At 36.0% G+C, this 26,861-nt stretch overlaps 3 protein-coding genes across 5 annotated transcripts; all 3 read right to left on the bottom strand.

Annotated features, from left to right (window-relative positions):
- Positions 1–7,193: 7,193 nt before the first annotated feature.
- LOC116072327 (olfactory receptor 145-like) lies at positions 7,194–8,126 on the bottom strand. Its single transcript, XM_031343733.1, has one exon. It carries the CDS (start codon positions 8,124–8,126, stop codon positions 7,194–7,196), a length of 933 nt encoding a protein of 310 aa, XP_031199593.1.
- A 9,658-nt stretch (positions 8,127–17,784) lies between these two features.
- Positions 17,785–19,229, bottom strand: LOC116072142 (olfactory receptor 8B3-like). Of its 2 annotated transcripts, XM_031343434.1 has the most exons (2): positions 19,216–19,229; positions 17,785–18,721 (listed from the first exon to the last, which is right to left on the bottom strand). In XM_031343434.1, exons 1-2 carry the CDS (start codon positions 19,227–19,229, stop codon positions 17,785–17,787), a joined length of 951 nt encoding a protein of 316 aa, XP_031199294.1. The 2 variants fall into 2 exon arrangements, with proteins under 2 accessions (XP_031199294.1, XP_031199295.1); XM_031343435.1 differs by lacking the exon at positions 19,216–19,229 and having other exon boundaries at positions 17,785–18,732.
- A 5,757-nt stretch (positions 19,230–24,986) lies between these two features.
- LOC116072219 (olfactory receptor 8B3-like) lies at positions 24,987–25,993 on the bottom strand. 2 transcript variants are annotated; one of them, XM_031343546.1, is made up of 2 exons: positions 25,980–25,993; positions 24,987–25,923 (listed from the first exon to the last, which is right to left on the bottom strand). In XM_031343546.1, the coding sequence occupies exons 1-2, from the start codon at positions 25,991–25,993 to the stop codon at positions 24,987–24,989; spliced, it is 951 nt and encodes a 316-aa protein (XP_031199406.1). The 2 variants fall into 2 exon arrangements, with proteins under 2 accessions (XP_031199406.1, XP_031199407.1); XM_031343547.1 differs by lacking the exon at positions 25,980–25,993 and having other exon boundaries at positions 24,987–25,926.
- Between the last annotated feature and the right edge of the window lie 868 nt (positions 25,994–26,861).

Genomic DNA, 26,861 nt, shown 5'->3' with positions numbered 1-26,861 from the left:
CATGCAATTCAATCTATTTTTATCTCCTTGTATAATGGTGGATCTACTTGTATAAATTCCAAGTGGATCAAGGACATCCACATAAAACAAGATATGCTGAATATAAAAGAAGAGAAAATTGGAAAGAGCAATGAACACTTCAGCACAGGGGAAATTTTCTGAACAGAACACCAGTGGCTCAGGCTCTAGGATCAACAATTGACAAAAGGGACTTCATGAAACTGAGAAGCTTCTGTAAGGCAAAGGACACTGTCAATAAGACTAAACAGCACCCTAAAGATTGGGAAAAGATCTTTACCAACCCTACATCCAATAGAGGACTAATATCCAAAATATACAAGGTACTCCAGAAGTTAGACTCCAGAACACCTAATAATCCAATTATAAGATGTAGTACAGAGCTAAACACATAATTCTCAATTGAGTAATGGCCAAGAAACACCTAAAAAATGTTCAGATTCCTTGATAATCAGAGAAATGCAATTGAAAATGACTCTGAGATTCTACCTCATACCAATCAGAATGCCTAATATTAAAAACTCACATGACAGAAGATGCTGGGAAAGGTGGTGGAAGAGGAACATTCCTCCATTGCTGGTGGGATTACAACCTTGTGCAACTGTGCTGAAAATCTATCTGGCAGTTCCTCAGGAAATTGGGAATATCTCTGCCTGAAAACCCAACTATACCACTCCTAGGCATATACACAAAAGATGCTCCAACACATAACAAGGACACATGCTCCACTATGTTCATAGCAGCCTTACTTATAATATCCAGAAGCTGAAAACAACCCAGATGTCCCTCACAGGAAGAATGGATACAGAAAATGTGGTACCTTTACACAATTGAAATGCTACTCAGCTATTAAAAATGACAACTTGACAACTTCATGAACTTTGTAGACAAATGGATGGAAGTAGAAAACATCATTCTGAGTGAGGTAACCCAGACCCAAAAGGACATCCATGATACGTACTCACTGATAAGTGGATATTAGCCCAAAAGCTCAGAATACCCACAATATGACTCAAAAACTATATGACAAGAAGGAAGGCCAAAGAATAGTTTCTTCAAACCCACTGAGAAGTGAGAAAAAATTATCATGGGGGGCAGAGAGAGGAAGAAGAACGTATTTTGTTATAGAGGAAATGTATAAACATGCCCACTAAAGTATAAATGTTTTCAGAATACAGACACACAAAAATTTCACAGTAATAGTGTAGCTCTCAACTGTGACAACATCAATACAATTACACTCTCTCTCATTAACTATACATACTTTGAAACACAAACAATAAAAGTCACTCACGTGATAAAACATGTATGGAAATACACAGCAGAGCTATTGACATTTTGAAAAATCCAAATATATAAAAAGGTTATGATACTAAATAGATAAATTAATTTCAATCTTTCAAATATTGCTTTTCTTAAATTTTACAGTGCATATTTTCACTATTAAAAACAAATTTTACACTGAGCGGTGGTAGTACATGCCTTTAATCCAGTGCTTGGGAGGCAGAGGCAGGTGGATTTCTGAGTTCGAGGTCAGCCTGGTCTACAGAGTGAGTTCCAGGACAGCCAGGACAGCACAGAGAAACCCTGTCTCAAAAAAACCAAAAAAAAAAAAAAAAAAAAAAAAAAGAAAAGAAAAAAACCAACAAAACAAACAAATTTTACAAAAAATAGTGAAATATGTAATGCATCAGACTTGTTTCTTGCATTTCTTCAAATGAAAGATTAGTTGTCTAGTTTAGCCATCCTTTGTTAGTTCTGAGTAGTCATGAAAACCATTACTTATGGACACAGTCCAACTTTGCATGCAGAGTTCCAAATATTACATTTTTTTTTTATTTCAGTGCATTTTCAGTCAAACAATTTAAAGAAAAGCCTATTGTACCTAAAGGAAAAAAAAGATAAGACTCTTCCTTCAATTTAGTATCTAATTTTTATTGATAGTAGAATCCATAAATGGGGATAAATTCCTGCCAAACCATAAATCATGAGTTTAGCTATGATATACAGTGATTGAGACAACACAGCAGTCCTGTTATATGATAATTTTGAATGGAAAGTGGGAAACACTGCCAAAATAGTAAATGCTATTATAATTTTCCTAGAAAATATTTGATTGGCAAAATGGTGATGAAAAGATGACACAGGGAAAGAATCTAAAGGTTCAGCCTTTTACTATTGTTTGCACATGAAAAAAAAAAAGAACTGTAGCAGGGGTTGTTGGTGGTTATCTAATGAATGCCTGAGCTCATTGCTTGACACAGAAAAAGAACTGAAGTCTAGGAATGACAGACAGGTTGTAGAGAAAGCAAGAGTCACTGAAGCTTTGTCCCTTCAGAACAGAAGGACGGGTGGCTGAAGTCTTCACTCGCTGAGTACTTATAGGATTGCTGAGCTCTTGCTTCCCCTATGAGCTCTCCACACCTTCTTGTCATTTCTCTTTGCAGTGTCTCCTAAGAATCAGAGGACAATTGAACTCCTCTTCTCCATTTTATCCCTGTATATCTTTTAGACAGGAACAATTCTAGGTCAGAATTTGTAATGGTGGGATGGCAACCCCATCTCTCCACTTGATTCCCTGTCTTTCTTTCTTTTTTTTTTTTTTTTTTTTTTTTTTTTTTGGTTTTTTCGAGACAGGGATTCTCTGTATAGCCCTGGCTGTCCTGGAACTCACTCTATAGACCAGGCTGGCCTCAAACTCAGAAATCCGCCAGTCAATGCCTCCAAAGTGCTGGTATTAAAGGCGTGCGCCACCACCGCCCTGTCTTCTACTGGAGATGGACTCTATGAGTTCCCTCTCCCCATTGTTGAACATTTCATCTAAGGTCCTTCTCTTTGAATCCTGAGAGTCTCTTGTTAGCATCACAACATCCAGAGCCTGAGGTGATACATGGGCGGGTCCACAGACCTGTTGCCAGGACAATGGCCACCATATTCCCAGAATCCGTTGAGCTCACGTCCCACCTTTACCTGCAAAGACTACGTCACAACCCATATATATATATAGGAGCTTTTCCTCCATCTTGCTCTCTCTTGCTCTCTCTTTCTCTCTCCCCTCTCTTTCTGCGCCACTACCCCTACTCCCTCTCAATTATACCTCTTACACGTGGAACTGTTTAGGCCTAGTGTGGTTCCAGACGCAACTGCTGCCATTCCAACACATCATCTCTCACCTCCAAGGTCTCTGGTACTTTCTAGAGGCTCTCCCTACTTTTCACCCCCCGAGGTTGCATATTGCATATTTCCATTCATTCTCTGGTCCTCATCGTTTCCTTCCTGCCCCCCCCCACCTCATATCTGATTATATTCTCCTTACCCCCCAATCCCATCTTCCACACAGATCCTCCCTCCTCCCCTTCCCATGATTATTTTCTTCTTCCTCCCATGTGGGATTGAAGCACCCTCACTTGGACTCTTCCGCTTGTTAATCGTCTTGAGTTCTGTAGGGGAGGCTGCAAGGCCTGACACTATTACTGATACTATGGTGTGTTTTCAGACAGGAGCCTACCACGACTGTCCTCTGAGAGGTCCAATAAGCAGAGCTGACAGAAACAGACACAGGTACTTACACCCAACCATAGGACTGTAGTTTGGGACCTTTGTGGTTGAGTAAGGTAAAGATTAGAAGAAGCTGAGGAAGAGGGGAACCCCGTAGGAAGACCAGCAGTCTCAACTACTCTGGACCCCTGATATCTCTCAGACACTGAGTTACAAACCAGACAGTATATAGGAGCCAGTCCAAGGCCCTGACACATATATAGCAGATGATTGTCTGGTCTGTCCTCAGTCGGAGACAATGAGCCTAACCCTCAAGAGACTTAACCCCCAGAGAAGTGGGAGGTTTGGTGGTGAGGGCATTGTCTTGGAGACATGGGGGAGGAGGAATGGGATAAGGAACTCTGGGAGGGGGGGATCAGGAGGTGGACAATGGCTGGACTGTAACAAATTAAAAGTAATAAAAGAATAAATCAACATAAAAAAACGAATCAGAAGACATCATCTCAGGGACCTGCTTTCAAACTCCTGGTCTTACTATGTCCCCTTCTCTTTCCTTTGTAATTCTGATCATCTTCTCAGAAAAGATCTTTCATAGTAGGAGTTATTCACTAAGTATACTTTCAGATTTGTTTTACTTTTTCAGCTCAAGTAAAGTTTTATTGAGCTTTTATTCTATATGAGAGTGAGGAAAACAAAATCAAGAAACACAGAAATTTAGTTTTATCTTGTTCCTCCTACACTTTAAAATTAAACTTTCCTTAGTATTAAATAACATATGTCAAGTTAAGGTTATCTCCAGAGAGCTTCTATATCCATTTTATTTCTAAATATTTCCCTAGAAAAGAGTAAGATTTTTCCATTTTTTTTTTTTAAAGTTCTATTTCCCTAAAGCGGGTTCAATTGCAACTTATTTTGTCTATTAAGATGGTTATCTACTAACTTTGTCACAAAATCCTCCACATTTTCTATAGTCCTCTAAAATTCTGTTAATCTACTATCCTATTTTGCTTACTGTTGCTATGATAAAAGACCATGAACAAAATTATCTTGGAGTAGAAAGTCATATTTTGTTTTACAAGTCCTTAGGCCCTGATCTACCACTGAAGGAAGTAAGGCCAGGAACTCAAGGCAGTAACCTTGTAGCAGAGACTATGGAGGAATGTTATTTACTGGCCTTCAGGTTCACATTTACTCACTTTCTTGTACCTCATAAGGCCTGCCTAGAGGTGGTATCACTCACAGTGAACTGGCCCACCCACATCAATGTACAATCAAGAAGATACCACAAAAAATGTGCCCACAGGTCAACTTGATATAAACAATTCCTCAATGGAGATTCCCTCTATAATTAGTCATCATATATCCATCCATCATGGATAATGTTCAGTGTTTTATGAATAGCTGAGACTTAACATGATCAGAGATATAAAACTCAGTCTAAAAATTCTGAATTTTTACACTGAAAAAATCTGATGAAATTTCAGTGTAATTTTTGTTTCTCATTTTACACACAGAAATTTTATATTTCTTGAATGGTTACCTTTGACCTGTTCCCTTTAGCTTCTATTTCTTCCAAAGACCTCATCAAAATGCCTCTTCAAACACTTTTGAGGCTTTCTGTCCAAAGAATTCAGATCCCAAATTGAATTAATCATCTTTAACTTAACCAGCAAAACATGCATCTGCTGCTAAAAAATAAAAAAAGATAAAAAGAGATAGCAAACAATTTTACTGAATAATTATGGGACACATACACACACATATACATACAAAATACTGAGGTAAATTTATAGATCATCAGCAAAGAAAAAGCACACATTAGAAATAAGTCCTCATATTTCATTCTAGTTGGATGGTATATTTAAAAGAGTGGTAGGCTTGAGATCAAGAATCTAAAGGTTCATGGACTTTCTTAAAGACTCCTGTATTATTAAGTAAAATATTAATCTCAAGAGCTCTAATGTTATATGTTTGTCATAGTGTATTTTAGCAACAAAACATACTTCTTTATATTTACAAGTTAAATATTAGACATCTAGCAAATCAATGTTCAATGTACCATACCTATATCTGCAATATTGGTCAAAGACCATGGTCAAGGCAGACATATCTATACCTATTAAATATTGGCTTTAGAGAGTAATATATTGTTTCCAGTGAAGGATTCAAAAGCAAGACTGTAAACACACAAAGACACAAAGAAGATTTGAGATGTGATTTCTTTTTTTTCTTTATTAGATATTTTCTTTATTTACATGTTATATGATATCTCCTTTCCCAATTTCCCATCTGAAAAAAAGAAAAAGAAAAAGAAAAGAAAAATGAAAAAAGAAAAAGGAAAACAAAAACAAAAACAAAAACCCTGTTCCCTTCCCCCTTCCCCTGCTCACCAACCCAATCTCTCCCACTTCCTGGCCCTGGAATTTCCCTACACTGGGGCATATAACCTTCACAGGGCCAAGGGTCTCTACTTCTATTGATGACAGACTCGGTCATCCTCTGTTATACATATGCTGATGAAGCCATTAGTCCCACCATGTGTACTCTTTGGTTGGTGGTTTAGACTCTGGGAGCTCTGAGGGTACTAGTTAGTTCATATTGTTGTTCATCCTAAGGGGCTGCAGACCCTTCAGTTCCTCGGGTCCTTTCTCTATCTACTTCATTGGAGATCCTGTACTCAGTCCAATGGATGGCTGTGAGCCTCTACTTCTGTATTAATCAGGTACTATCAGAGCCTCTCAGGAGAGAGCTATATCAGGCTCCTGTCAGCCAGCACCTGCCAGCATCCACAATAGTGTCTGTATTTGATGGTTGAATATGGGAAGGCTTCCCAGGAGGAGCAGTCTCTGGATTGTCCTTCTTTCAGTCTCTGCTCCATAGTTTGTCTCTGCAACTCCTTTCATGGGTATTTTGTTCCCCATTTTAAGAAGGAATGAAGTATCCACACTTTGCTCTTCCCTCTTCTTGAGTTTCTTGTGGTTTGTGGACTGTACTTTGTGTATTCTGATCTCCTGGGCTAATATCCACTTATCAGAGAGTACATACCATGTGTGTTCTTTTGTGATTGGATTACCTCACTCAGGGTCATATTCTCCAGACCCATCCATTTCCCTAAAAATTTCATAAATTCACTGTTTTTAATAGCTGAGTATTACTCCATTGTGTAGATATACCAATGTGATTTCAAGTGAGAAATGTGGCTAGTTGTCTGCATTCTCATACAGACAACTTCATATTACTCCAGCTGCATATGTAGCAGAGGTTGGCTTTGTCATGCATCAATGAGAAGAAAAGTCCTTGGTCCTATGAAGGCTCAGTAGATGCTCCCGTGAAGGGGAGTAGAGGGCAAGGAGGTGTGAGTGGGTGGGTGGGTGAAGGAGCACCCTCAAAAAAAGCAGGGGGTGCGAAGATGTGATAGGGTGTTTCCAGGAAGTAGGGAAACCGGGAAATGCAATAACATTTGAAATGTAAATAAATAAAATATCCAATAAAAAATTATGAAAAGCAGATATCTGATTTCAATTGAGAATAAAAAAAGCTAATATGAAAATAATTTAAACAAATAATACTAAATATATGTCACAATAGAATAATTAAATACAGAAATAATGTCAAAAACATAGCAAACACAATCTCTCTATTGTTTAAGTATAGGCTCAGAGGTATTCAGTTTCTGATCAAAATATTCTTCTGCTCAAAGACTTAATCAAGGCAACTTTAACATCTTTGTTCCTCAAGCTGTAAATTAAAGGGTTCATCATGGGAACCACAGTGGTATAAAAAAGAGAAGAGAATTTCCCCTCATTGATAGATACAACTGAGCTAGGTTTAAGATACATGAATGCACCTGATCCAAAGAAGAGAGAAACAGCAAGCATATGGGAACTGCAGGTGCTGAAGGCTTTGGATCTGCTTTCAGTGGATTTTGTTTTGAGAATGCTGAAGAGGATGAAACCATAAGAGATAAAGATGATAATAGTGGGCACAATTATGTCTTTTCCTGCTACAATGAACAGCTCTATCTCATTGACATAGGTGCTGGTACAGGAAATTTGCAGCAAAGGAAGGAGATCACAGAAATAGTGGTTGATGGTATTTCTATCACAAAATGTCAGTCTTAGGATGCATCCAGTGTGTATCATGGCTCCAGAAAACCCCATGAAATATGAACCAAGCATCAGGTAACAACATACCTTAGAAGACAAGGTAACATTATACAACAATGGATTGCAGATTGCCACATAGCGATCACAGGCCATTGAAGTCAGCACATAACACTCAGAAATGACAAAAAAACAAAAGAAGTATAACTGGATCATACACCCCGTGTAAGAGATAACATTCTTTTTTTGTATAAAGCTCATCAACATTTTGGGTGTAATCACAGAAGAATAACAGAGATCAATGCAAGACAAGTTAAACAAGAAAAAGTACATGGGTGTGTGGAGGTGAGAATGTAGCACAATTAGAATGATCAAGGTCAAATTCCCCAACACAGTTATCATGTATACTACAAAAAAGAGTAGGAAAAGTAGAATTTTGAGGTCAGGTTGGTCTGTTATTCCCAAGAGAATGAACTCAATTACCATAGAAGCATTTTCAAAAGCCATTCTTCTCTCAGAGAATCTGTGGAGACAGAAAAATAAATGAAATTTAAGGAAAAGAAGAATTTTAAAAACATACCTTCTCTTTCAAATAGTCAATTTCTTATTTCAATGTTAATAAACAAATCGCTTCAACTTCCTTGAACCAGCCTTTTATGGTACCATGGTGCAGAACAATATGGCCTTCCTCAACTAGCATCACTGAGGTTGATTACAGTAAAGAGCATCACTAATGTACCACAGCTTTGACCAGTGAACTAATATTGCTAATCTGGCTACTTGAAAATTCAAACAAAGAGAAAATTGGATGCACAGGAACTAATTGCCCTTCTTCTTATCCTTTCTTTATTATTACTGTCTATTCTTGATTCAAGGAAAAATTTTAGCAATCTTCTGGTGACTTATCTCCAGACTGGTCTTCAGTATATTTAGAATCATGAGTAGTATTTCTAATATTAAGAAAGAGAAACCAACTCCTTAATTGAATATATGTATGGGCAGTTTACAAAAATTCAGAAATCTAGAGAAATTGGCCTCTCTTATAGAAATGCAGGTTATTGAACAAGACATTGTAGTTTGCACTTATAGTGATTCTCATATTTCTCTGTTTCTAAATCTAGGATATTTTCCTGTTTACTTCTCTTGAACCTTAGACTTGCTCATAACATTACAGATTTTTGGGTTCTTTTGGACAACAAAGCCACTATGAAAACTAAAAAACAAAGAAAACTTTAGAAGAAATACTCCACCATCTATGTGAAGTCAAATAACAATTATAGTCACTTAAAGGGCAAGAATAATGTTGGTTGCTGGAGTTAGTGGGAATGAAAATGGCCCAAAGGGAAGAAAATTCACTCTCGCAAAGTAAAAAGAGTTTGAAAAGCTAATGTTAAACCTATTAACTTCAATTAATAGTGATTTGGTAACAGAACTCACCTGAAATTATCCTATTGCAGATATATTTACACAAAACACAACTGTGTATTAACATAGAGGAGAGAAATACGTGAATGAGCCTCAATACTGGGTCATTTCAAAAAAGATATGTGGTCAAAACAAATACTATACATTATAAACTCTTCTATTTATTTCTCAGTAAATGTGTTCAAGAAAATGTAAGCTTTTAATATGAATAGATTTTAGAACTTACCCTATTTAAGAGTGAAATCTTATTGGTCCTTTTCATTGGTATTTGTTTCTCTTACTCTGGAAAGACAGCATCAGGTTCCAAAGCACTGGGTTCTTGCTAAAAGAATCCTACATAAAATTACTTTTTTTGTGTGCTCTGGACATCTTTTCAAATCACTGTTTATGTTTAATAATTATAGTCATAATTCTCTACAGAAAAACAGCTTTCATTTTGATCATGTTCGCCTCTTAAAAAGAGATACTACACATTTTATATGCTTTAATTGCATGTTAAGCATCCTAAGGATGAGGTGATGCCATTTAGATGCTTATAAGTCTGTAGTTCATTGGCGACTCAGTGTTTTATTCAAGAATGCCCCTCTCTTTGGGGATTATTGGTGCTCCATGCTGGAGCTAGTGTTGAAGTCCCAGATTCCAGCTACATCTTCTCTTCAGGGAAAACTATCGTTGTGGTTATTTCTCAGTTTGTCACCATGTTTTAACATTAATTTTCCACAGAGTCTGCCCTCAGGCTTTCTTAAAACTAGATGTAAAGATTTCTAAGGTATGTCATAACACACACACACACACACACACACACACACACACACACACACACACACACACCTGATGTTCTTATAGGCGTTTCTCACAAATACACTTACATTTTTTTTGCTTGCTTCTTTTTTGTTTGTTATTGCTCTCTGGGTTAGACAAGTTCTGAACTACTGAGCTTGATGTGTTAGAATGGTGGGTCATGTCAGAACATACCACACACTAGGCCCAAACAGCTCCACATGTAAGAGATTTAATTGAGAGGGAGAGAGGGGGCAGTAGCAGGAAGAGAGGAGGGAGAGAGAGAGAGATGGAGGAATGTTCCCCGTACATATATGGGTTCTGACGTAGTGGCCCCAGGTAAAGGTGGGAGGTGAACCCAATGGATTCTTTGAATATGGTGGCTGTTGCCCTGGCAACAGGTCTGTGAGACCCACCCATGTGACACCACAGGCTTTGCATGCCCTGATGCTAACAGAGCTGTATTTTCTAGCCCTTTAAGATGATTAATATTCGATGGGATAGGTTAGAATACATTCTCATAACATTTGCTGGAATGCATAGGAAAAACACTTAGGATACTGTCCCTGATGGGTTAATGACCCAAAGCCTCAGGTGGACTGGGAGACTTGATTTCACTATTGGCACCTGTGGGCTTTTCAGATGCAGGAAGCTTCCAGTACTTTGACACTGCTTGCAAATGAAATCTTCCAATCACAACTGTTTTCCACTACATAAAATCCTCAGGCCCCCTATGCCATGTGCCCACAGTCTCTTCTCTCACACAGAGACCACAGCTCTGATGGTGTACTGATAAAAAAAATCCACTTCCAGATATATTTGTCTGTTTCTTTTATTTCGAAAATGCCTCAATAAATCCTGATCTGTCAGTCACCCTACATCTATTCTTTGATACTTTTGTTCTCAGTGCCGGAGTGCTCAAATACTCACCCTGGTGTTGTCTGAATATATTTTAGGGGTGACACATATCCACCCTGTCCTCAGAACATTTGAGCATATTGGATAAAATATATTAAAATTCCATCAAGTGGCACAATACTGTAATGCAGTCAAGAGGTTATAGTCAGAAGACTGTGAATGTCAAACAAGCCTAGTCATGGCCAGCCTAGTCACTCACAGTAAAAAAAGCAAAAAATAAAAATAAATTAAAAATTGAGTCAAATGATACAAAACATACAAAATTAAAATTTGTCTTTTGGGAGGCAAAAAATCCAGTTAATAAATATTTTGTACTTTGTGGCCCATATAGGATGTTGTTGTGTTATGAAATATGTTTACTTGGAATCCAACCATGAGTGATCACCACCCAGAAACAAAAATTTGGGTCTCACTAAATACAATTCTGTAATGTGGAAGCAGTTTCATGGAGTTTTTTCTGATCCAAAACAAAGTTATAAATCAAGGCATTTTTAAAGTACACTAGTAGAAACATTTGTGGGTTTATAAAAAGCAGGCAAGGGAATCTGAACTATAGGTCTCAAAGGCTAATGATAGCATTTTTTTTTTTTAAATTTTTTGCCCTGTTTTTGGTAGAGTAGAGATTTGTTATGTTAATACATTCCAGGAATTTTCTGTTTGTTTGGGTGTTAGGTCAGACACAGAGGTGGAAAAGTGAAGGCTCTTTCAGTAGCTAAAGGTAGCCCCAAAGATATGGTAATTAAGCTATTTTATCAACCGCAGGCCAAACATTCCATATTGTTGACATTTTTATCAGTTAATCAGTTTTGGTATAAAAAGACTGGCTTCTCCCAAACTCTCTGATCTCTCTCTCTCTCTCTCTCTCTCTCTCTCTCTCATCTCTTTCTCTGCAACTAATCCCTTCTCAACCCCCTTCCCATGCCTCCAAATAAACTTCATTATTACTGGCACCTCAGAGGGGGATGCCTCCGAATAGGCTCCCTAAGGCATACTCTCCCACTGCATCATACTGTGCTTTAAAAAACACATCAGTTCTTCCTTGAAGCTAGTTATGCCTGTCTACCCACCTTACAATCTCAAAATCAGGTCTGGAGCTCATGCATCCATAGCTTGACTAACCAGAGAAATCAAGATATCTGCGAATTCCACACACTTCCTAATATGAATGAGGGAGAGAGAGTACCACACAGAATCTGAATGATAATCAGAAATGCAGAAGAGACTATGTTGGCATTCTTTCTGCACTCCAAAATGGAGGAATGTTGGTATTCCTTCTCAGCTCCTCCTAACAGTTACCTAGCAACAGCCATGTAGGCCTGGCTTGCTATAAAGGGACCTGGTTAACTTCTCTGACTCTCTCTCTGTCCCCCATCACTCTCCTCTCCTCTTTCCATGGTTTATGGTCTGCCTCTTGTCTTCTCTTTCTCAGTCTCTCTGTGTCCTTCTTTGCACCTTTTCTTTCTCTGCCATTACTACCTTTTCAACCCCCCTTTTCTTCCCCCAAATAAACTGTATTCTATACCAGACATGTCCTATGGCAGGTACCTGGGAGGGGGGCAGGGGTGAGAGAGGGGGGTGCCTCAGCATGGGCCTGCTGAATTACCTCCTCCCACCACACCATAACTGCACTCTACAAAACATATCTTTGGTTTTACAAAGCACATCAGACCAAGGTGTGTTTTTAATCAATAAGTGATGTAGATTTATTCATAATGACTTAGACAACTCAGACTCTGTGGTTCCCAGACATTCATGTGATAATTCTTGTATAAATTCCAAGAGCTAATAACCCAAGTAATTATTTTTAAACATACATCATTGTGAAAAATAAAACATTGAAGAAACCTGTGTTCTTGAAGTTTGATTGCCTGATTAAACTGCAATGACAGGCAAGGTTTGAAATTTACAAGCCCAGATGCTAATTACATTATTTTGGGCCTTATAGTTTTGGCTTTATTCTCCAACAGACATGCTTTCTCCAGCTTTGTGTCAGAACTAACTTTAGGTGAATAATAGATTAAAAACTTCAAAACTGAATGACTAGCAAAGCACTCACTTCAACCATCCTAAAACCAAAAATGTCATCAAATACCATAATCTTAGGCCCCAGCTCCCTATATCTTGTAACTTCTCACATGCAATTTGAAAAAGTTCAGCTTATAAAATGAAATCATTTTACTATCTCAGCATTTTTACCTATTATCTAACAGTTAGATATCACAAGAATAAGATAATTTGAAGACCAAAGTTAAGTCATTTTCTTATTAAGACCTATTTGGTATATGTTTTTATATTAATCATAAAATTAAAATTTATAGGAATTGCCAAAACAAAAATGGAAAAGATTCAAATGGAATAACCCCTGAAAACTAAAATATTAGCATAACATATCAATTCTCAAGAAAAGATAGCAAGTGGGGAAAATAAGAGTCATAAAATACCAAAATAAAATAGCAAAATAGTATTAATAAATCTTCAACTGTCAGTGACAATATAGGAAAATAATCAATTAGTCCTTCTTCAAGAGACTTAGGATGACTCAATGAAATATAACAAAATGCATATATATTCTATCTATATAAGATTTACTTTAATCTTAAGGCTACAAATAGTATGAAAGTGAGGGGATAGAAAAAAAAACATTCCATGTAAACCTAAAGTGAATGAGAGTTTCAGTCAGAAGAGTTATATCTGTCAAAATATATGTTAGGCCAATATTTTTCAGGTCATATGTAGGTTACCACAGTTACTACAAGTTCCCAAATGCAATGGTTATATCCTTTCTCAAAGAATACACTTGACATCACACCCTCCTAACTTTTGGCCCTTATGTGTATTCTTCACTCTCTTCCATGATGTTTTCTGAGATTTAGGGGTGATATAGATGTTCTGTTTAGAGATGAACACTCAATTCTCAGCACTTTGACCAGTTTTATGGATCTCTGCATTCATTCTGTTACTCACTACTAAGTAAAAGTTTCTGTCTGAGTCTAGGAGAATCTAATTTCTGAATATAAGTATTCAAAAATGCAATGTAATACCATGCTCATTAGCAAAACAAAACTAGTGAGATCCCTTGCCAAGGCTTAAGGGCCATCCTTGCCATAAGCTTCTGAACAGGGCTACATACAGAGTATCATGCAGAGTTTCCTCTTGTTGAGTGAACCTCAAAAATGCAATGAATGGTTATTCCTAGAACAGTCATGCTACCATTGGGATAATGAGCACATTGTGCCTGGTAGGAAGGTATTGCAGCTTCCAGGGTTCAAAGATGGATAAGACTTGAAAATGTTTCTTTACCAGTATCCTACATGATATATTCTAACATCATAAGAGCTAGCCAGAAGAATAAAAGTTTCTAGCTCTGATCCAGCTTGATTTCTCACTGTCCTGTGCTTAAAATGCATGGTGCCTTAAGCCATAGGATATCACTATCTAATTTTTGTTGCCAATTAAAATCAACAGTAATGCCCTTTAATGTATATCTAATCACAAGTCATAAGATATCATACAATTGGCAATCATGTAATTTTCTGGGAATAGGGTTATCCACTTCTGCATGGTGTTATACCTAAGGTTTCTATTAGTGTGGTAGAACATCATGAACAACAGTCACTTGAGAAGGAAAGAGTTACTTCAGCTTGCATCTTTACTGTTCAGTGCACCATCAAAAATGAGTCAGGACAGGAACTCCAGTATTAACCTGGCAGAGGCCATGAAGTGACACTGCTTAATGGATTGCTTCCATGGCTTGTTTACCCTATCTATTACAGGACTCAAGATCACCTGCCAGTGGGTGGCATCACCTTATAGTGAGCTAGCTCACCAATTGTCAATCCCCAAAGAGTTCCACAGTCCGGTTTTACAGAGGCATTTTGTCAACTGAGGTATCTTACTCCAAGATGTCCCTAGCCTATACAAAGTTAAGTTAAAAAGTAGCCAGCATAAGAGTTGTCTCCATTAAAACTTTCTTTAAATTATATTTTTGAACATATCATCCTGTTTAGTACACAAAGCAACAGTGAAATTAGCAATATTTGAAAGGACTAGCAATAATTTAGCCATTAAAGTGCTTTCAGCTACATTAATGCTTATTTGTATTAGTTTTCAAGAAAGGTATAGATTTTTAACAAATATTAGTCCACATATTAATCAGAGGTATGATGTCTTCATCCATGTACACTGCATATAGTGGTCAAATATAATAATAATTTATTCATCTAGTCTCATATATCTCATGGGAAATGAGGTAAAAGAGCAAAATGGAGGTTTTTTTAAACTTAAACTATGTCTACCAAGGGATCCAGCTATTTCACTTCTGGGCAAGCAGCCAAAGGACAGATGATTTTTAAATTGTGAAATATAAAAGAAAGAACACATTGTTCATAAAACAAAATTATTTCTTACTATTTTTAAAATGCTATTGCATATACATCAGAGATAGGTTCTGATGAAAATGGCTCCATGAGGTCACCTTTACTCTTTAAAATGACTAATTTGTGAGAGCCCCATGACTTCCCTTTTACCATTAACTCAAAAAGGAATAATGATGTACTCTTTGAAACTTTCCTAAACAAAACAGATGAGCAAGTATAAATAAAATTACATTAAAACCTCAGAAATTCTTTTTACAAAATCTTATTACCTCCTAGTCAGTCTTATGTATCCATAATTAATTGTTAATAATTTGTATGGAAATATATATCAGCAACTTAGAAGTGCCTGATTCCTTCCAAGCCATTGATGTTCCTTTCAAAAATTGTTTTCTTATTTCTTCATCATCCTCTTTTGGGGGTGATGGAGCCTTTATGACTAGTGGTGAGAAGAGTTGATGTTCACTGGGAAGATGTTTGGCAATGAACTCTACCATCTGATGACCTTGAGCACACACCAAAATCATACTTATTTACAGACAGTACAGCTGAGATGATGCTTCTCAAAGTCTGTGCATCAGCATTCCCAAATTTCTGTTTCTCAGTGGTTAAAGGCTGCTGTCCATGAATTTCCATGCTTTCCTTTAGGGAAGCTTTCTCCTGGCACCCTGAAATGTGCTGCAGACCATGGGAACAGGCCAGTGTAGTGAGTATTGGCACTATTTCTATGTTCTGAAGTGGATTGCTTTCTGCAGTTGATTTGAAAATATTTTTGCAGAGTATTTTATGTATTACTTTAAGCTCACAGGATACACACTTCATCTTAAGCTGGTTTTCCTATAAACTCCAACATCATTCCCTCTGGCCGGTAATATAAAAGAAAGACAATAATGAATATTTATGGCAGTGAAGGAGATCTGACATCTTTCATATGTTGCTTATAACCATAAACAATGGAACAGAAATGTAATGAAACAGAAATACTTAATAGTCTAAAACAACAGTTTAAAAAATTAGGGACAGTCACTATGTTAAAAGTTCTAACTCTAAGTGTTAGTGAGTGGACTTGAAAACATATGTCTATATAATAAGTTTGGTTCTAATAAATAAGTGTATTTTTAGAGCATTATTTATAAGTAACTACCTACTTGTTTTATACTTTCATTGAAATATTTCTTCATATACATTATTTTCATCATTTTTCTACTCCCCCAATTCTTTCCAGATCCTCCCACCTCTTCATCCAGTCAATTTTATGTTCATTCTCAAACAGAGACAAAAACAATCAAACAAAATATCAATAAAATAAAGGCCATACCAAAAACAAATAAAATTAAACATTCTCTAAAAATTCTCAGAAAACAAACAAAAACAAAATAAAACATGTGGTTCATTTTGTGTAAATTTAACAAATATATATTAACTACTGAATGGATAAACAAAATGTTCTATATTCTTTTTTCAGAATATATTTAGCTATAAAAATATAGTACAAACTCATTCTAAAGTTTCGATGAATCCCACAAACATATAAAAAGGCAAGCAGAAAGGACAATATAGTATTCAGATTTATTTTATGAATTGTCTAGAATGGGGAAATACATAGAGATAAAAATTTTCAAGGCATACTTTATAAAAGCATCAATGACCACATAGAGGACTCAAACATGCAGATGAGTAAGACATGGAAATAAATTTAAGACTCAGACAACTGAGAAACACATCTTAAAGATAACCCTGAAAAGCATAGAGGAAAACCTTAGCAAGGAAATCAAGACACTGAAAAGAACCAAAGAGAAGCTATGAACTAGTCATTCAAATAGAAATCACAGCATAAAGCACTGTCCACAGAGCAGGACAACATTCTGAAATCATTTCAATATCTTTTGGTAAGAAATCCCAGAGCTAAATTTCAGCCAACCTTTTTCCAGCTGCACTGGCAAAATATGCATCTTCCTACTCAAAAAGAAAAATGTCAACTTGTTTTCTATAAAAAAAAAAAATGCTATGATAAAACAAAGAAATGCTGTTTTAATTAGCATTATATGGAGGAAGAATCCACAGCCAAATTCCAAAAGGGACTAGTTACCCCAATATTGTCTCAGTGAAATAATGTTTTTAAAATGTAGTAGATTGAGTCCATATTAAAAAGTGTTAGACTTGAAATCAAGACTTAATTTAATGAGCATTTTTACACTAAGGTCCTCTAGTATCATTAAACTCTACAATCTATTCTATATGAATATATATTCATATAATATTAATATGATTAATGTGACTAAAGGAGTTTTGGAGTTGTATTTTTAATCAGTAAAGAAACAACTGAATCAGAACAAATTATTTTTAAAGAGACATAATTAAAGAGCATTGTTGAATATGATACTGACTAATCATTCTTATTTAATCACTTGCAGACCTTTCTGTTTTCAGAACAAACTCTAGATTAAGAATTTTAAAAAGCCTTTAATTAATAATAAGTCATTTTAAAATGTTTAAATTCCCAAAGTACACATGACCACAGTGTGGAAACAAAGAAAACTTATGGCAAAAATATGTAAAGAAAAATAAAAGTTACTTCCCTGTGATGAAAAACTAAGATAGTGAAGAAGGCATTACACAAAGAAAATCTTGGATCTGTCACAATTGTCATAAAGATAATAAGTTTATCACTAAAGCTTTCTCCGGCTCAAAGTTTTTCTCAGGGCAAGTTTAACATCTTTGTTTCTCAAGCTGTAGATTAAAGGATTCATCATGGGCACCACAATGGTATAGAAGACAGAAGACACTTTTCCCTCATTCAAAGATCCAACTGAGGACGGCTTTAGGTACATAAATGCACATGACCCATAAAACAGGGAAACAGCAATTATATGAGAACTGCAGGTGTTGAAGGCTTTAGATCTGCCCACCGTGGACTTTATTTGGAGGATATTAGTGAGGATAAAGCCGTAAGAAATCAAGATGACAACACTGGGTACAGTGATATCTTTCCCCCCTACAATGAAAATCTCTACCTCATTTACATAGGTGCTTGTGCAGGAGAGCTGCATCAGTGGCAGAAGATCACAGAAGTAGTGGTTGATGATGTTCCCATCACAGAAGGTCAGTCTCAGAATGCATCCAGTATGGATCATGGCATCAGAAAATCCCATCAAATATGAACCAAGCATAAGATAGGAACAGACTTTAGGGGACATGGTAACATTATACATGAGTGGATTGCAGATAGCGACATAGCGATCATAGGCCATTGCTGTCAGGACATAACATTCAGAGATAACAAAAAAACAGAAGAAGTATAGTTGTGCCATACATCCTGCAAAACCAATAATATTTTTCTTTAGTACAAAGTTCATCAACATTTTGGGTGTAATAACTGAAGAATAGCAGAGGTCTATGAAAGACAAGTTAAAGAGGAAAAAGTACATAGGCGTGTGAAGGTGAGAGTTCAGCACAGTTAGAAAGATCAAGGTCAAGTTCCCAAAGGCAGTTATCATATACATTACCAGGAAAACTAAGAACAGGGGTATTTGGAGGTCAGGGTTATCTGTTAAACCCAGGAGAATGAATTCTGTTACCAAAGAGCCATTTGTCAGGACCATTCTTCTCTAATAGAATCTGTGGAGATAAAAATGAAACAGTGAAAGTAAAGTGGCACAGAGAATGTACAAATGTTTATTCTCCCACACATATGACACATATTCTGGGAATGCCTGAAAATCACTCACCTGCTTGCTGGAGTCTATGAGAAACTAAGTCAAGAAATGTTAATCAAGAGTAAAATTAATCAGTTACAAAATATGATTCAGTTCTGAGGATCCAGTGTTCAGCATGTTAATAATACTTAACAATGCCTTGCTATATACTTGAGTGTGCACAGATTACATTTTACAATTGCCTATTCATTTTATATAAGTTATGTTTACTTCATACAGATAGAAACAAGTCTGTTGGGGAAAACATATGTGAATTAGCTTCACTTTGGGCATCTCACAATGAATAAATTATTCAAAACAAGTTGTAAATCTTATAAGATTTGTTTCAGATTTCACAGATGCCTCAATACAGGTCTTCCATAAAAGTTAAACATTAGCATAGACTTCAAAACATACATACAAATAAAATATAGACTGAGCAGGTTGTGCATGTGTATCTGTGTTTCTATGTATGTATGGTATGTGTGTTAGTGAAAAGGAGGCCATAAATGTGAAAGAAAGCATAGGGGGTTATTTAAGAATATTTGAAAGTAAATTATGTAAATCTCAAAAACTGGCAGAAAATTTTTTATAAACTTATCACAGGAGAGAAAATAGTGATCTTTTTCTTTACCTGTTCTTGCTATCCCAAAGGATGATATCAATCTACAATTCTGTGTTTCTTGGATTTCAAGAATTTGAAGAACAAAATTAAATTCTCATATTTCTTGGAAATCTTTTTGAAATGCATATCATAAAATATAGTATGAATTCTTAATCCTCTGAAGAGCTAGATCAAAGATAAACAGTTTTTATCATGTTCACTCTTAGACTGGAGGAGACACCAGAATACTTTATGTAGTTACTTCTTTACTGCATTTACCCATGAATCAACAGTAAAATCTTCCTCAGCCTCTTCCTAGAGCACAGATTCCAATTACAAAAAGTAAATGAGGTGCTTTCTTTTATATGCTGGACCATGACGTATCTTTATGAACTTAGGGACTAAGGTATGACCTTCTCTTTAGAGACTTGTATGTCAGTTGTCCTTATGCCAATATTGAACTCCCATCTCCCATTAATCTCATCTCTTAAGGGAAATCTTTTGTTGTAGTTTCTTTTGGTTTTGTTTGTGAATCTTTAACAGTAATATTCTACAGATTGCCATTCAAACTTCCTTTATACTTAATGTACCATGCCAAGTTTATATTTAATGTATCATCTCTCCCGAGATGTCCACAAATAACTTTTTAAAAGTTGTGCTTCTTACTGCATTTATTTTCATTGAAATTGATGAAGCCCAAGAGGTCACATCTGCTTCTGAGTGAGTACTCTGCCATTGATCAACACTCCAGCCCTACAAAATCACTTTGATCTGCTTTATCCTGTCTTAGTTTTGTATGGAAAAAAAATGATGAACCTAGTGTATAAGGGAAGAAACTATACTGTGGGCTTAATAGAGTTTCAGAGCATTAGTTAGTTCATAAACAATATGACAAGGAGAATTCCACAGGGAGACTTGGAGCTGGAATAGTAGCTAAGAGATCACATCTGATCATCTGCTTAAGTTGTAAAGAAAGCTTGAACTGGATTGGTTTTTGAAAACTCAAAGCCCACCCCTAGTAAAACACTTCTTCCAATAAGAGCAAAGGTAATCCATCTAGACCATACCCCCTAATCTTTCTCAAACAGTTCCACCAAATGGGGACCATGCATTCAAGCATAGGAACCTCTGGGGATCATTCTCATTCTAACCAGTATACACCCTGATTAAATAATTTTGATAAATATTGAAAGTTTCTTAGCAAGTACACTGCTCATATTTAACCTTATATTTAACAATATATTAATTAGACCAATGATTTTACACTCATTACAATAAGAATGAAGACTATATACTGACACAAGTTACTAAACATTTCTCATTTTCAGGTTCATTTGTATAACATGGGAATTGTTAAAATACTATGAATTTGTCTGATCATTTATCTTATTAAATGGAAAAGAAAAGAAAAAATTTTAAAAATGTCATTTCACTTGAGGATATAGTGAAATATCAGCCATGAACACCAAGTGCTCCCGAATTTAGGAAGGAATTAAGTCAAGATTAATACATTATTAGTAGAAATTATGATAAAATATCTGTGCAAATTAATAGCAAAATGCAATATATATCTGTCATATATGTTACTGATTTCAGGAGATCTTGAATGGCATTAGGGAGATTACAAATATAAAGCATCATTCATATATTTGATTATAAGTGTACTTGGGAAACTGCTAAAATATTTTTAAATTTTATTTAATTATTTTAACACTTGAGATTTAATCCCCCTCCTGGTCCACTCTCTGACTGTTTCACATCTTGTACCTCCTTCCCCTTTGACTCCACAAGGATGTCCCCACCTCTCACCCCACCAGATCTCCCCACTCCCTAGGGATTCCTGTCTCTTGAAGGTTAGGTGCATCTTCTGTGACTGAACCCAGCCCCTGCAGTCCTCTGCTTTATATGTGTTGGAGGCTTCATATTATCCAGTATATGCTGCCTGGTTGGTGGTCCAGTATCTGAGATATCTAAGGAGCCCAGGTTAATTGAGACCTCAGGTCCTTCCACAGGGTCGCCCTCCTCCTCAGTTTCTTCTAGCTTTTTCCTAATTGAACCAAAGCTAGGAGACAGTGAATGTCCAGGTTTACTTTTACTTACAAGTAGTCAGAAACAAGTATTTAACATTTTGTAAAATGTGAAGACTCACTTGTTATAATCTAAAATACTTAGATAATTGCTGAATTATTATTTCTTTCCAATTTTCTGAGAAACTGACAGATTAATTTTGAGAGTAGTTGTATAAGTCTGAATTCCCACAGTAGTGGAGGAGCACTCCTCCATACAATCTGTAGAATATAACACATAAAAATATGATACCAAATCATATCATGTTTTCAGTAAGTACACAAATATTTTAATAATATCCCAAATACATTTATAATAAAATATGTGAATGGCAGAAAAAAGATAGCCATAACAAATCAAAATAATAAAGGCTGTGCATGACATAGGTAGCAGCACACTAAATAAAATAAAAGTTGAAAATATCCTCTCTTAAGAAAAGAGTACACCAGATGCCCACTCCCATGTTTCCTGGAATAAAGTAACTAGAACCTGTCTTGACAAGTATGGTAAGAGAAAAAAATGAGTAAACAAATAGAGGAGTAACAACTTAAAGTATTTTTATTAACATATTATGTGACTCCATATTTACAAGACCTAAGAAACTCTCCTAGCTTTGATGAACACTTTCTTCAAAGTAGAAGATGTATGCATCAATAATGAAGCCACTGTGAAATAGAGCAGGATAGCAACAACACTTCAGTATCTTCTAATAGAAGAAAATCTAAAGGAGTTGAGCAAAGAGCTATGAGTCATCTAAAGAAGAAACTGCAAGACATCAAAAAACAATGTTTTTAGATTCAAAAAGATGGAAAGACCTCCCATGTAGTCAGCTAGAAAACATTAAATATAACAAAGTAGATAGTATCAAAAAGTCTAGAGGTTCAATGCAGTAGACAGCAAAATTAAAGTATGTTCTTCAAAGAAGTAAAAAATTGACAAATTCACTAGAACCACAGAGTGTGAAAATGAAAAAAAATTTAAAAGAGCATTGTAATTGGCATTGTGATACTTAACATCATGCTATGCTGTAGAGGCATAGTTTCTGAGACAACACAGTGCTAGCACAGAGACACACAAATGGATCAGTAGAATAGGAAATAGGACATACAAATAAAATCTCAATGCTACAGACATCCAATGCAAGACAAAGTCTTCATAAAACTATGTGAGAGCAAAGACAAAGTCTTTACACTATTGCTGGAGTTAGGTAAGATAGCATATTCTTGTAATCTCCTCACTTGGAAGGTGGAGATGAAAGGATCAGTAGTTCAATTGATTCTAGGTTACCTAGGTTGAAACAATCTAGAATACAACATATCTTGTCTCCACATTTAGAAAACATAAAAACAAAACAGTAATATCAAAAGATACACTGAGGTGGGTATCCATATGTAAGTGAAGGGAAGTGTGTATTTCTCATTGTGTAATATGAAACTAATGATAGATCTTTATGAAACACTTGAAAGTTTGAAGATAATGGGCAACCATGAAGAAAAACCTTTAAGACAGATGTAGAGTAAATGAATTTCTAAATAGGCATTTTGAAAATTAATTTTTTTCTTTTTTAAATACATATATATTTATATATGTTATACATAATATATTTTATGTATGTTTATACATAGTAAAATGTTTAAGCAGATTATATAAACATATACATATATAATGATGATTTTTTAATTAATGGCTTTTCATTGTAGTTGTCTTCTGTATACTTGTGTTTATTTAATCAAAGCTACCATCATTTTTGAGATTATAATATAATAAGATCAGTGACCCCTTAACTCTTTCCAAACCCTTCTAAATAATGCTCCTTGCTTTCTTTCAAATTCATGGGCTCTTTTTTATTTTTTAAATAGATCTTTAATGATTAGGTAATGTCAGCAAAACTGATGAATAGGACTCTACTGAATCTTTTTCTCCACAGAAAGAGATGTGTTTGCCAACTCCTCCTTCAATCATCTTTCATCAGTAACTGGAGAGGAAAACACTAATGATAAGACAAAATTTGATCATTAAATGTTCATAAGAACTGGAATTTTTTTCAAAAAAATAAGTACAAGAAACTAACACACACACAATTCAACACCTGTAGCCATCAAAATAGAAATCCAAAGTACATTGATATACCATCTCATATAACTCACAAGGAGAATAAACAAGAAAAATGAGTAATAAGAAATACCAAAGCTATGATGAAAATACTACATCTGCACTGCTGCTGGAAATGTGGATATGGAAATTGTTAGGGAGATAGATACTCTATACATAAAACCAGGACATAAATTACCACATAAATGGTTGTTAAACATCTATGTAATCAGATTTAGCAAAGAATATAATTAAAGACATACTCATAATTACTACAGCACAATAACAATTTCTGGAGTTGGTCTAGGAAGCCATCAATTGAGTTTCAACTACAACTCATTAATTTAACTTTTGATAGTGTCCTCCTTCTCATTGTAGAATAAAAATGCGTCCAAATTTCAATCATTCTTCAATTGTCTGTTAGACTATACTTTTCAAGGATAAAAATTTCTATTAAAGCTTAGTGGAAAATAGAAAGGAAGCATAATTGTAGGCTTGTGGGTCCCTGTCTGTTCCACTACAGGGCTCAACTCCTTGGCAAGGTAGGGTGCAAGGAGGTTGTGTTTACCCATGCTGTCACCAGGAGGGTGTGGACCATAGGGAAGCCTCAGGACACATCTAATGGGTAGGAAAGTGCAGTCTGAGGTGCAGGAAAGCCTGAGCTTGCTCTAGGGTTCCAGGGCCTGCATAAAGGCTGGAGACTTGGAGTTCCCAGGCTGTTGGACACCCAGCTACCTCTGGAAGTCATGGAAGAGCTGAGAAAGAAATCTGGGCCCAGGGCCTGGTAGAAGGGGAGTTCCAGCTGGTCCTCCAAATACAGTCCTTGGCTTAAGGCAGTGGCAGGCTTAGCTTGGTGACAATTGTGGCTTGGAGTGCAGAGAGGCCTTCTACGGGATATTAGACAGCTGCTCTGTACACAAAGGAATTCTTCATGGCTCCCCACAGTAGATTCTGATGAAAAGAGACAGTCTGTGATTCTAAATTATTTATTGATATGGTGGAAATTGAATCTGTAAAATCATACTCCACTTCTTAGGGTAGGCCTGAGATTAAAAGACAATCTGATTCATTTCATAAACTAATGAGAGCCACCATCTTGCCACAGGATACATGGACAATACACCATTACTTTGTATAAACATTGCCAGATCATTGGATACCTTTAAGATACATCCTAGAATAACAATGAAAAATAGGTTTAGTGACTTACTGTGATGCATAGTTAAAATGATGAAAGAAGATTTTGCTAATAGTATGAAATTAAAGGAAATTTATATCAAAAAACATTTAGAAGAACAAAAAATCCTAATATCCTAGCAACAATCAGATTGTTTTAAATAATAGACTAAAAGGTGGTTTTGTTTAAATACACAGACATTCTCATTAGCATAACTATAGTGATAAACATTTTTTTTTATGAAAACTTCCTCTTGCTAAAGATTTTTCTCAGGGCAATTTTAACATCCTTGTTTCTAAAGCTATAGATTAAGGGGTTCATCAGTGGAAGCACAATGGTATAAAAGACAGAGGAGACTTTTCCCTGATCCATAGATCCAGGTGATGAGGGTTGAAGATACATAAATGCACATGAGCCAAAGAATAAAGAAACAGCAAGTATATGGGAGCTGCAGGTGCTAAAGGCTTTGGACATCCCTGCAGTGGATCTCATTTGAAGGATATTAGAGAGAATGAAACCATAAGAGGTAAAGATGATAATACTGGGCACAATGATATCTTTACCACCTACGATTAGAATCTCTATTTCGTTGGCATAAGTGCTTGTACAGGAGAGCTGTAGCAAAGGGAAAAGATCACAGAAATAGTGGTTGATGATGTTCCTGTCACAGAATGTCAGTCTTAGAATGCATCCAGTGTGGATCATGGCACCAGAAAATCCCATTATGTATGAAGCAAGCATAAGATAGGAACACACCTTGGGAGACATAGTAATGTTATACAAGAGTGGATTGCATATGGCCACATAACGATCATAGGCCATTGATGTCAGAACACAACATTCACAAATGGCAAAAAAACAAAAGAAATAGAGCTGGGTCATACATCCCATGTAGGTGATGACATTCTTTCTTACTAAAAAGTTCATCAGCATTTTGGGTGTAATTACAGATGAATAACAGAGGTCAATGAAGGACAAGTTTAAAAGAAAAAAATACATGGGTGTGTGAAGGTGAGAATTCAGTGTAATTAAAGTGATCAAAGCCAAATTCCCCAGTGCTGTTGTTGTGTATATTAACAGAAAGAGTAGGAACAGGGGTAACTGGAGATCAGGGTCATTTGTCAACCCCAGTAGAATGAATTCAGTCACCAAAGAACCATTTTCCAAACCCATTCTTCTTTAAGATAATCTGTAAATATAGAAAATAATTGTGAGATTGTAAGACCAGACAAAATTGCTATCATAGCTTCTCTCACACCTGTAAGGTGAATGATGGGAGTGCCTATGAGTATGTCTGAGTTCACAGAAAATTGCCATTCATGCTGTCACGATGTAGAGTGATGTTTCCCCAGAGTAGTACATTTAAAGTTAGACAGAGTGCAGTCACTCACCCACAATCTAAACACCACAACCATTGCTGTCACTTGTTAATATGACCACTCAGCTATCAAATAGGAAGAAGCAGGACAAGGAGAAAATCCCATCCCTCATCTCAGCATTTTGTCATTGCTGCAGCCCTGGCCTGACACTTGGGAAACCTGTGACAACCTAGGGCTAATCTCATCCATATACTACTGTGGTGGTGTTAGGACCAACATCTTTGCTTCAAATCTAAATAAAATTTAGATTTAGCCAGATTCTCTGAATGATTAGAAACATGTGCTTGCTATATGAAAACCTAATAATCTATAAAGATTTGAGAGCTGGCTCTCAAGATGAAACTTACTAATTGGGACATTGTAACACTTGTGTCTCCTAAAATTCTCAATATCCCATGCTGTTTTTCAGGATAGATATTCTTCTGTGAATTTCATGTGATTCTTACAATTGCATAACATGAGAAGAAAAGGACACATGAGGGATCTTTGAAGTTCAATGTGAAGCCACCTCACAGCCATAATACCTAAGACACTAAATGGAAATACTGTATTATCTTTCAAATATGTGCAATATAAACAGTTTATGTCATGAAGAGCAAGTAGCTTATCAATGGCTGGTATTCATGGTATTGGAAATGAAGCTCTGAATGTCAAATAAAATGATTCAAGTGAGTAATGCATTTAAGTCTGGAAACTAATGTTCAACGCATTGAAATAATTAAAACTGGTGTAT

This window comes from Mastomys coucha, unplaced genomic scaffold, assembly GCF_008632895.1.
Source record: "Mastomys coucha isolate ucsf_1 unplaced genomic scaffold, UCSF_Mcou_1 pScaffold23, whole genome shotgun sequence".
Lineage (NCBI taxonomy): Eukaryota > Metazoa > Chordata > Mammalia > Rodentia > Muridae > Mastomys > Mastomys coucha.
This window is presented reverse-complemented; position numbering and strand designations above follow the sequence as displayed.

Excerpts from the sequence above, each read along its gene's own strand:
- LOC116072327 (XM_031343733.1), bottom strand. The coding sequence starts at position 8,126 with ATGGCTTTTGAAAATGCTTCTATGGTAATTGAGTTCATTCTCTTGGGA.